The sequence below is a fragment of the Gobio gobio genome (assembly GCF_949357685.1).
Source record: "Gobio gobio genome assembly, chromosome: 22".
NCBI lineage: Eukaryota > Metazoa > Chordata > Actinopteri > Cypriniformes > Gobionidae > Gobio > Gobio gobio.
Genome location: NC_137118.1, coordinates 42,867,902 through 42,880,513, shown reverse-complemented (window position 1 = coordinate 42,880,513; position 12,612 = coordinate 42,867,902). Strand labels below are relative to the sequence as shown.

General features: G+C 36.5%; 1 protein-coding gene across 1 annotated transcript in view; it reads right to left on the bottom strand.

Annotated features, from left to right (window-relative positions):
• Positions 1–12,139, bottom strand: part of cntnap3 (contactin associated protein family member 3) — a 269,897-nt gene extending 257,758 nt beyond the window's left edge. Inside the window, exon 1 of the mRNA XM_079805074.1 lies at positions 12,033–12,139. Within this exon, the coding sequence (XP_079661200.1) occupies positions 12,033–12,117 (85 nt within the window). The 5' untranslated portion in view covers positions 12,118–12,139. The remainder of the gene's footprint in view (positions 1–12,032) is intronic.
• Positions 12,140–12,612: the final 473 nt, after the last annotated feature.

Below are 12,612 nucleotides of genomic sequence, written 5' to 3'. Positions count from 1 at the left end.
GCTCGGGTCATATTTGGTTATAATATAGCATAAGACATTCATAAGCAATTTTTTGTAGACTGGTCATTTTTCATCGGGAACACCACAAGTGTAACAAGCTGGGGGGAAAAATCTCAAATAAGTAAAAAACTGATCCATGGATATTGACATGCAGCCAGGAATCGTGTTTCCTGACATGTATATGAGCCTGATTTTGACGTCGGGGAAATACATAAAGCAAATTTGCCTGTGAATGCTTTATATAAATACAATATAGGTAGGTCTAAATCACGGTGATCACTTATTATATCAATGTTATATATATAGTTTCATATCGTCCAGCACTATAAACAATCCAATTATGCAGAATATAAGATGGTTAATATTTAATTGATGAGATGTCAATATAATATATAACATACAATATATAGGGTATGATTTTACTCCAAAATTCAGCATATTGACAAAATGATAACCGCAAATCCACATTTTGTTTCTGTGAATTGCAGCGATCCATTTGCTTCTCTGTTCTTTAGCTTTTGGCAGTCTGTAAAAATATACCTCAGATTTCTTGTCAAATCTCTTTGTACAGTCAATCTCAAAGCTCTTTCCCGTTTTAGATGTGTTTTGTGTGTTTTTCACAGAATTCACTCTAAACACCAATGCTGCCACTCAGTCTTTCTGCCACCCAGTGGACGTAACCGCAGTCACTCCGGCCGACAGTGACGTCACCAGCATACCCTCTATACCCTGTCATTTTCGGGAAAAAGAAAATCCTCTCTGGGTAAAAAAAAAAAAAAAAGACCTGAACAATAGATAAATAGAATGCAATGAGAAATGAATTTAATTTGGAGGACTCAATAAATAAAAAATAAAATTTAAGTGAAAGATATTATAAATAAAAATATGCACAATTATTTTAGTTCTTTGGGAAAACATCTAGTTTTGATACTTTAAAGGGATACTTCACCGCTGGAAAGATGAATGTGTATCTAAACTGGGTCATTTATGTAGTAGAAATGTGAAATAATTTTAGAAGTTGGTGCCTTCTAGACTGAGAAAAGCCACGAAATGTATTTTTGGCTCATATGGATGAAAGACAACAACTCCCAGAATGCACTTGCGTCGCTGCCCTACGAGGCCACACCCACCGGTTACAGTACTTCGCCCTCCTCGTCATTTTGATTTTTATAGTAATAAAATCATTTAGTTCAGTTAGAGAACAGACACTACAATTAAAAACTGAACGTGCTTGCTCAATACAGCACGAGCTGAACGAGAGTCGCATTGTCGAATTGGCGCAAATTCAAAACCGAAACTAAAATGAGCACGGCCACCCGACATTCATTCACGGCCGCATTGACATTCATTCATTCACAGTGCGTGTCCAGTCTGGCGCTCTTTCAGTTCATGCCTATGGAAGCTTAACTTTCATAGGAATTCATTGAAAACACTTGCATTGCTCCGACCGCTCCGTTATCAATGTCCGTGCGGCCGTCTCTGACTTACAATCTGTGATTGAGATCCCACCCCTGTGGGCGGGTTGAAAACATGCAGAACTAGCTCCTACTACTGGCTGTAGTCTCTAGCCTCTTGCCAAAAAAATTGCTATATTTGCGTCATCGGAGGCTTTTATCCAGACATAAAATACATAAATCATTTAAATATACTACCAGGTTTCTAATGATACAAAGCTTAATGCTAAATCACTGATGTAACACTTTAACCCTCTGGTGCTCTTCGGTCATTTCTGACCGGAAAATTTTCTGTTTTGAAATGTTAAAAATCATAGCTTCATCGGAATGATATGAAACTTGGTGACTTTTCTTGCATTAGGTATGTAAACACACACAAAAATTGGGGTCATGATTCGAGCATGCTAATTGGTCTTTAAAAAAAAAGTAGCGTTCATTGTCTTCGGTCATAAATGACCGACGATAGGAAATTAATGGGAAATCGGCAAAAACACAAAAATTCACTGAATATTTGTGTGTACAATCTACAAATTGGCCACGATGCTGAAAAAAAGTACAAAGCAGTAAAGGGGTGACACTCTAAAACATCAAGAGTGTGATATTGACACATCCACTCACACACACACGAACACTTATATACACACACACACACCTATGAAAAACTGAGCCTATGAACCACATTTAGATTTTTTTTAAATCACAGCTTCATCAGAAATATATGAAACTTGTTGACTTTTATAGCATTAGGTATGTTAACATGATTCGAGCATGCTAAGTGGTCGTAAAAAAAAAATACTCCCACTTGTGCTCTTCGGTCAAAAATGACACCATAAGAAATGAATGGGAAATCTGCAAAAACACAAATTCACAAAAAAAAAATCTATATTTCTAACAAAACAAAAAAAATATCTAAAACTTTTTTTTAGATATATTTTCAAATCCATCAACAACAAAAAAATCATTAAATGTGTTCAAAACAGAACTAGGGAATTCTCAAGCCTCTCCATAGAGACCTCTAGTGATTACATAATTCCAAAAGAGGGCGCTAATCTGCCTTCAAAAAAAAAAAATATTTTGAAGGCCTACTCTCTATTTTAACCTGAAATACAAAAAAATTAAAAATTAAATCAAAAAAATTGTATAATTTTCAATGGCAAAAATAGACCATAATTATTGCATAAATATTAAAAAATACCATTAAATCATCTCAAAATACAAAATTAAAAAGAAAAAAATATTATTGAAGAAAAATAAATTGCATTGGTTTTACTGGGGTGGAGGAAGTTTAATTTTTAGGTGTCCGGTCACTTATGACCGGGAAGACAACCAATGCAACCCCTAAACGAAGAGCACCAGAGGGTTAAGGAGCCCAGAAATCAAAACACTAATCTGGAGAACCTAGAATGAAACACCAACAACTGATGTGTATCTCCAAAGAAACGAACAACTAAAGAGCCCCAAACAGCCCACAAAGCTTTGCTGCATAGACCCATTAAAGAGCCTTTATACCTAAGTGTGTACTCCAGAATGAAACTACACAACCGAGCCCCAGAGTATTCTCAAAATCCAGATATAATAATATCCCACTAAATTTACCTTGGAGGTTAAAAGAAGAATGGAGGTGATTTCAGAAATGAAGCTTCTGTTGATGGCTCTTTAGGGGACAAGGACTTAAAAATGAGGAGGGAAAGTGGGTCATTGATGTAAACAGCCCTGTGTGGACTCCAAATGCACATGTAAGTTTTGCTCAGTGGTTCATCTTCAGCCCACTTCCTCCAGAGAAACCAGCTGTGTCCAGCCTGGCTTTGATTTCGTCCTGATTCTGGGTCTCATATTGACATGAGCAGGATATTTCAGGCTTGTGTTTTATGGAGCAAAAATCTTAAAATAAAAATGAGCTTGTCACTCATAGTTTCCGCAAACATTTTAGGTGTGCTGTTTAGGGCTGCAACGAACAATTGTTTTGATTATTGATTAATCTGATGGAAGAAAAATGTAAGTCATTATTTTAAACAATATTATTCCACATCCTACCCAATGCTGTCCTCCAAACAATGTGTAATATAAAGCCTATAATACAAATATAGTGAATGTATCTATGTAGGCTACACTCAAAAAAATGAACTTTCACTGTTGTTAGTTGCACTCAAATCATCCTTGTTCACATTACTTAAAAAACGAATGTAACTAAATTTACTTAGATTTACTGAGTTGTTTCTACTAAAAATGAGTATTGTCAGCTTTACTTAATAAGTGTTTGTTCGGTCAACTTAACATTGCTGAGTGAAACGAACAAACTGGGCAGTGGATCTGTAATTCCCAGCATGCTTTGCAAGGAACTGCATTAGGAGAGTAAATTTATGGATTAAAGTGTTATTTTATATTTTTCAGGAAAGGGAAAGATGTTGTTAGTTTATGTCAGTGTTTAATGTTCAGTTATGTTGGACATTTAGAGGAGTTTCTGTAATTTTGTGGTCACCATTATGCAGAAGAGTGCCTGTGTTTAGGAGTTTGCCACTCATACACACACATTTATTGGATGGACTTCCTGTTCTAAATTAAGTTATTTTTGAATGTTGTTTCGTAAAATATGCTTTTTTGTTATATTTAATAGTTTCCCACTTACACTTGTAGAGCAAGTAGTTCATTTAATAAGGTAAATAAATAAATCGATAAATGTGTTCACCTAACATAATAAACTTTTATAAATGTAACATAACCTTATTAAGTAAACTGCACATATAAATATTATGTAACAGTGACAAATTCAAATGGTTTGTATTTACTTAAAGAGCACCCATTATGGCATTTAAAATGTTCCAAATATTGTTTTAGAAGTCCCCAACAACAGTTTTGCATGCATGCGATGACAAAAAAGACTTTAGTTTTCTTATAATATGCATTTATTTTTACCTGTTTTGACAGCGATTCTCAAATGATTCCTTTAGTGATTCACTTTTCAAAACCCCGCCTTTACGTGATGCTAATCTGCTGTGATTGGTCCGATGACCCAGTCAGTTGTGATTGGTATAGTCTGTGCAGATATTTTCTGAAACGGAACGCCCATCAAAGTCTTATAGTGACAGTAATTTGTTAATATGTGTCAGGAGTTATGAAAATGAAAACCGCGTCGGTACTGTTTGATTGTAATATGAGCCTCAGCTGATCTCATTCATAAAAAAACTCCTCTATTCTCCTCACGAAGACTCGCGACAAATCAACATCCCTCAGGGCTTTTAGTTCAAAAGTGTGCAGATGAGGAGACATATTGATAGATTCTCATATGTCTGTGTCAAATTTCTAAACAGAGGAGTATTTTTTATTCAATACTTCCTCAAAATGCGCAGATAGCCTAATCATGAGCGATTGAGTCTCTTATGTGTTGTTTTCAATTCATACTGGCAGCCGGAGGGCGCTCTGTGCACATGTAGTCTGGGTACAGACAGACGAAGAAGATACCATGTGCCATAATAGAAGTCCAAAATAAAAGCTTCCTGAAATCGCGAAACATGCAAATAGAGACATTTGAAGACTAATAACCACACAATCGCGACGATGTATGGTTTGTCTTCAAGCCACTTAGTCTTCAAATGCTCATCCTTGGACAGATGAAAAAAGTTTGCTTTTGAGTCGCACTTCAGAACACCGCGTCTCGTCGCCATGATGTTTTCGAGTTTTCACTGGCGTCTTGGAGCGCAATAAATGGGCGTATCGTATTCAAATAACTTGACAAGTTGACGTCATCTAGTCAGAGAAAAAGCTTCGGTCTTCTAACCATACCTGTCAAGTTTTGGATTTGAAAATAAGGGACATTTTTCGGCGCCCACCGCAAGCAGTCCCACCACCCCAACCAAGCTCCAGTATCCCTTACATTTTAAGACAGGTGTTATAGCCCAAATGAAAACACAAAAGGTTATATATGATGAGCATTTATTTAAAGGCTTATTTGCATATTTTCTGTTCATTAAACATTACTTGTTACATTTTATTTTCATTCCACACATTCTTTTCATTTCATATTGCTTTTCTTTTACAGTTTTTCTTTTCATTTCACATAACTTTTCTTTACTCTTTTAGTGAGTTATTGTACAAATTTGTTGCAGACTTTGCATTCTTTAAGACTGTTTTGGAAGGAGTGTATTTGTGGGCTGGGCCAGAGTGGTTCATTTTACATGAGAGTAGAGCACAAACTGTTCTGTTGTCTAATGTCATCCTATTCTCTGTAACAATCTTTCGTACCATAAATACCCTTTCTGAACTTGCATTGCTATGGGCAGGGCTCGACATGAACGCTTGTTGAGTGAAAAATAATTTTACTTGCCCAACGGACAAGTATCCTGAGTAAAATGTCAAAACAAAAAATAACTAGGGAATCACCAAAGTGCAATAATGATTCTGCATTCAGTTAGTGTAAGTGGCGATCGGTAGTGGATAATATAAAACGAACTGACAAGGTTGTGCTGTTGAGGCTCGCGCAGCCTCTCGACGAGAAAATCGAAAACAAATGAGCGCCTCTCATACAAAGAAACTCAGTTAACAAACACGGTTAAAATGGTGAAGTTATTATATTTATAACATATGATACAGTTAAGCAACATCACACTAACAAGAGTGTTGTTTTCCTGAATACCATCACTACTGGAAATGACACTGATTTCATATGCCAGTTCCATAAACAATTAATTAACATTAAGTCACTTACATTTTATAATTAAATCCGCTGACCCATTGATCACGGTATTGACAATAGGGTTTTTTTTTGTTGTTGTTGTTGGCAGGAGTGCCTTAATCCGTCTCTATCGTTACGTCCATCATCCGTGTCTGTTTTGTTTTTTTTACCGCGTTGTCACTCGTCATCTGACCTCACACACTAACCTCGCGACAACTGACACCTATACTGTAGGCTACTGCAGATGGGAGTTATCGCGAGGCTAGTTACAGAGCTCAGATTGGAAATGTTTTTGTTTTTTTACTCCGGTATTATTGTTTTTTAATAACGCAGGTTAAAATACGGGAGATTTACAGGAAAATACTAATACGGGAGGACGGCGGGAAAGAAGGGTAAAATACGGGACTTGACAGGTATGCTTCTAACGATTCTTAAAAATGACTCAGAGTCGACTCTTACTTTTGAAAGAAAATAACTATATATACGGTGCACTGTCATATTTCAAACTTTGCAGGATGTTTTTGTTCACTTAGATCTATGTTACACACTACATGAAAGGTACATTTCAAAATTCCATGATAGGTGCTCTTTAAGGACATTTTGTCAGCTTTACTTGACTTTCTTTTGTTCATATAACTAAATTTTTTAGTAAAAATAACTCAATAGTTGTGTGGAACCACTTGACGCAGCTTTTTAAGTAAATTCAACAAATAATTTATTTGAGTCTATGCTGTAAATTAGGGGGGGGTTTGGAGAAGAGAACAAAGAACGGCACTGAAGGCATTCTTAAAAAAGCAAGATGTGTTCGGAGATTTGCCGACCCGATAGCTCCGCTTCACCTTCTTCATTGCTCTGGTTTGTTGTAGCGCTATCCTATTGCCCGCAGGGTGAATTTGAAAGACAACCGTTTATCCCGCCCCTCGGATTGAGCCCTGCCAATGGTGTGTTCCCAGACCCAACATCTTGATGTGGGTCTAGCTTGTCAGGGTACAATATAGTGTAAACCACCAACAAAAATGTAACAAGAAAATCCCATGTTTTTTGGGTACCATGATATTCTCTGAAGTATCTTGGAGTGGAGATATCATCCCTGTACCGTGATATCACTACAGCGCTTCAATGTAAGGTATGTCTCTCGTTTCTAATGCATCCTCAATCTGTGCAGACAGAAGAGGAGAATCCAGCATCCATCACTTCAGATACTGTATCCAGGAATTCTGTGTGCTATGGAAAGCCAGGGGCTTACAAAGTTCATAGCCATCTGTTTCAATTACAACACATATGCATCTCGTTACGAACACCTTCACACACCCAAAGCGTGATGCCACTGTCTTCTTTTGGAGCGGCTCACAGTGTGAGCGAACGTTTATGGTGGCGGGCATCACTCTGTATTAGACTGCATCAGTGTAATTCCCCGTGATCCACTCTAGTAAGCCCATTCTGATGTATTCCTCCATTCCAGATTCAACATCCGTGACCAAATACAGCTGAAAGCCTCAAAATGAATGCTAACACCCCATCTGCACGGGAAACGCTGCAGTCAGTCACCTCAGTCACCGACCGCCTGATGCAAAACTACACGCAAACATGCAACCAAACATAATTGGTTGACCATGCAACTCAAGGGTAGAGCTGCACGATTAAGCAAAGTAAAATCAAAAACGTGATATGGCTTAGAGCAATTATTAAAAAAATAAGATGGGCTTGTCAACCAAAGAGAAGCTTTAAGTTTTCCATCAAAAATAAAAGTTTGTTGGTTTGATAATAATAACTGTAATTAGGACGATTCCTTGATTAAATTTGAGTAGGGCTGCAACTAACGATTATTTTGATAATCGATTAGTTGGTCGATTATTTTTCGATTAATCGGATAAAAAGCTTCTTTTTTTAATGGCAAAACACACTATTCCACATCCTGTCCAATGCAGTCCTTCAAACAAACGTGTCAGCTGAGAACACATACATAGGGAATATACCTTACAAACATTAGCTATGGTTTTACAACAAATAAAACGAACAATAATAATAATATTAATAAATAAATAAATAAATAACGGTAATTTTAGTTATTCAATGGTAACCACAAATTAACCATAGCTTTGCTTTAAATCCATAGTTTAACTATATGGTATTTGTGTGGTTATACAAATGGTTATCAATACTGTATGATTTTCATAAGGGTATGTTTGTTTTATACATTATTTGCAAAAAAAGTTACTAAGCAAATCCCTACATTAAAATGACATTAAAGAAGAAAAAAAAGAAGGAAAAAAACACAAACTCAGTGTTACCGCATAAGGTGGATATAAGCTGTAAAATGAACGTTTCGCGCTGAGGACGCAGACGCGCACACACACACACACACACACACACACACACACACACACACACACACACACACACACACACACACACACACACACACACACACACACACACACACACACACACACACACACACACACCTGTCAAAGAGCATGACAGGGTATGTATAAAACGCTAATGCATTCGCTTGAAGCTTAAAATAAACAATTCTCGTGTTTTGGGCACTTGGATCACGTACCTTTCCTGCATCAGCTCACTCTATTTCCACTCCACTATTTCTAGATGCACATTTTGTCCATAAAAAAGCGTTATTCAGTGCTGTAATATGGCCCGACTGGTGGAAGCGTTGCGTACAGAGAGCAGACATGACTAATCGATAATGAGAATCGTTATCGATGATTTTCATTATCGATTATTATCGATTAGTTGTTGCAGCCCTAAATTTGAGTATTTGATAATAAAAAAATAAAAATAAAAAAAGATTGAAATTTACCCGTGCCGAGTAACCGGCAAAATTCCACGCATTCCACAGACAAGAATCCATGAACCGCATTATAAGACCGTTTTCTAAGGTTGCACAATGCATTAACCACAAGTGCTATTGTGAATTCACAAAAACTGCAATTCAATTAAATAAATATATGCCCTGCGAGCTGCGACGGGTGTGCTTTAATTATTCACGTGTGTAGGTTATGTGCGTCTCAGAGCGGCTCCATTCTGCTTATCATTCACATGTGTGGAGTGTCTCAAACTGGGACTTTGGGTTGCTTATAATGTTCATCTGGGAACGCAATGAGCGCCATTTCATCGGATTTGTAAGGTAAATCATTTATAAACCCGTTTATAAAAATAGACACTCCATTTATATTAGGCAGCGGCTATTTGCACCAAGTGAAAATAACATGTTTTTTCTTAGCGATAGACAGAGGCGGACAGTAGTGAAGTATTTTTACTTTCCAAGTAATTAAATTTTTCAAGTATATGTACTCGATCAGTGTTCTCCTTTGGAAAAGTTTTACTTCACAACAATCCAAAAAATAATATTGTCATTTTTACTGCACTACGTTTCATATTGAATATCATTTAATACTTATTTACATTAAAAAAAATTGTACTGCATACTTTTCCTCAAAGTAATTCAAAGTTTTACTTGAGTAAAAGTAAGAAAGTGCTACATTTTAAATGTCATTAAGTATTAAAGTAAAAAAAACAAAAAACACTTATTTATGAAACGTAGTGCAGTAAAAAGTACAACATTATGCTTTGGAATGAAGTGAAACAAAAGTTTTCCAAAGAAAAACTGTGATAAAGTACATATACTTGAAATATGTAGAATTGAAAAATACTTCATTACTGTCCGCCTCTGGCGATAGATGATATTAACACTAAGTGCAAATAGCTGTAGATGCTACACTCTTAAAAATAAGGGTTTTTAAATGGTTCTTTGGCGGGGTGTATGGTTCCATGAAGAACCTTTAATATCCAAAGAACCTTTTCATTGCACAAAAGGTTCTTTAGACTATAAAATGGTTAGAAAAAAATGGTTCTTTAAAGAACCTTTCACCAAACGGTTCTTCACCAAAAATGGTTCTTCTATGGCATCACTGTGAAAACCCCTTTTTGGTTCTTCCTGGCACCTTTATTTTTAAGGGTGTATTTACTAAGTGAAATAGCATAATAAGTGAAATTAGTGATATGTTCTAATATTTACACATATTGCAGATACATAATATTTGCACCTCATTATTGTTGTACATTAACTGCATGCAATAATAACAGTGTGAATGATCATATTTATTAAAATTATTAAATGGATGCGGCCTTAATGGGACAATAAACACCCTCCCTAAACCTACCCCTAGCCCTACCCAATACATACTATTATTATTATTAATAAACATTTTGTTAGGCACTTTATTTCCGCTTTTATAACATTTTCTTCCTTTTTTCCCGATGCCTTTCCGATGTGATGGGAAAAGGGAAAAGAGCGAGCTCTGCAAAAGGCGGATTCGAACCTGGGTTGATCGCGTCAAGAGCTTGTTCCACAAGCCTTATACTCTACTGACTACACTACTGAAGACGTTGAAATTCATGTGTCTTTTTTTAATCTTGTTTGGGCTAACCAGGCATTGTTAGGCAGAGCTCGTGCAACTAGCACTTGCCAACAAGGCATGCCATTTGCACTTGATGTAAATAGACACTTTATATTATATTGGCATTCAATAACTGAACATACAACGGCTGAGGGAGGGACTGCAAATTTGACATCTTTCTTTCTGACCAACATAATTAATTTCTCAATATTTTATAACTCTTTTGTAGTCATAGTCTATGGATTTTTTTCCTTTCTTTTACTATTAGAGTAAATGGGAAGGATATCTATGATAATTTCCGCTTCTGAGAACTCCGGAAATGTGAAAAGGGTCTATATAACGCGTGGTTTATATAATGGACCGCAGCAGACTTCAGACTTCATCCACCCCAATGGAAATCATATTTATACTGTCGTTCCCTATCCCCTATATAGTGCAGTATGTGCCATTTACCATGTAGAAAAAAAAAAAAGTAAATGTGTGTACAAAGACTGATTTCAGCCGCTGTTTATAATGCAGTGGGCGGGCTTCGGATTCTAGAGAGCATTTGATTGGACAGAAAATCTAATGAGAAGCTGAAGTGCAGAGTGATGTCATCTAAATCATTCATCCATAATGGCGGAAGTGAGGGACTGTAAGTTTTGAACGCTTATATCTTCTAAATACAAATTTTGTTATATTTTTTGGAGCACACCAGCTTATAGATAACAGTAAGGCTAACATATTTAGACTAAAAGCCAAAATTAGATTTCATGGGGACTTTAAACATTAAATTAGTTCTTGTTTTCCAATCAAGACGCATCAGGGGAATCGAAACATGATACCTTTGCATTAAGGAGCTCTAAACTCCTGCTCATTAATAATACATTTTAATAAATTTTATAATTAAACGTCTTTGTTAATATTTTTAATAGCTATTAATGTGTTAGTATTAAAATAGGCCTATTGTAAATAGCACATATTACTATGAAATATATGATTATGAATAAGTTAACTGTCATAAATGTGATATAGAATCCACCATCTGACACGCGCATAAAACACGATGCAGCGCATTCGACACGCGCTCATCATTTAAATACATGACAGACATAAAAAAGACAAAACTGCTCATTTTTGAGATTATTTGAAATAAAAACCACTCAACAGATATTGCATATTATATCAACTCGATCAAGCTCATTCGATGCGTAAAACACCGTCACATTATCTGTTGCATTAATGAATCAATTAGACCATCTCAAACTGGCACATCATAAATCATATCTAGCTACATTATCCATAATGTAATCAACTATATCAACTAATATCATAAATCAACATCAGATGTATTAATGGTTTAATTTCAGGTTGGCGCAAAGCAAAGTTCCTCCTCAACTTACTGCCGTTATTCCAGTCAGCGCAAGAGAGCCTCTCGCGCGCACACATCCGACAGAAAAGTCATTTTTAACCTCGGATTACTCTAAATGATACGAATAATGAGATACTCACCTTTACTAATGGAGCTTGTGATGAAGTAAAAGATAAGAAATAGCGGTAAAATCATTCCAATAGTGTGTGAGCCCCGCAGATCCATGATGCGCGACTGATGCTGGAATGAGACTGACTGACTGACTCTCCTCACTGCGAGTATCTGTGCGCGAGCGAGCGAGCGAGCGCGCACGCGAGAGAGAGAGAGAGAGCGCGTGTGTCTGCGTGTATGTGTGTGTGCGCGCGTTTTCTGCTCTCAGTGGCTCTTTCACGCCATCCTGCTGCCGAAAACATCTGAATACAGTATGCATGAACACACACACACACACACACACACACACACACACACACACACACACACACACACACACACACCGCTCGCTTTCTGAAGCTGTTGCCCCTTTACATTAATGTCATAAGGATATAAGAAAAATCAGCAGTGCTCTTAGACATCACTTCATATTCCAAATTATTGCGCCATTCAGAACTCACAATGACTTTGAAATTCCAATTCGAAATTCCAATTAACTCGAGTTGCAGCGAACAGGATGCAGAATTGCATTGCATTTATATAATAAAATATAATTTAAATGGTATTAAG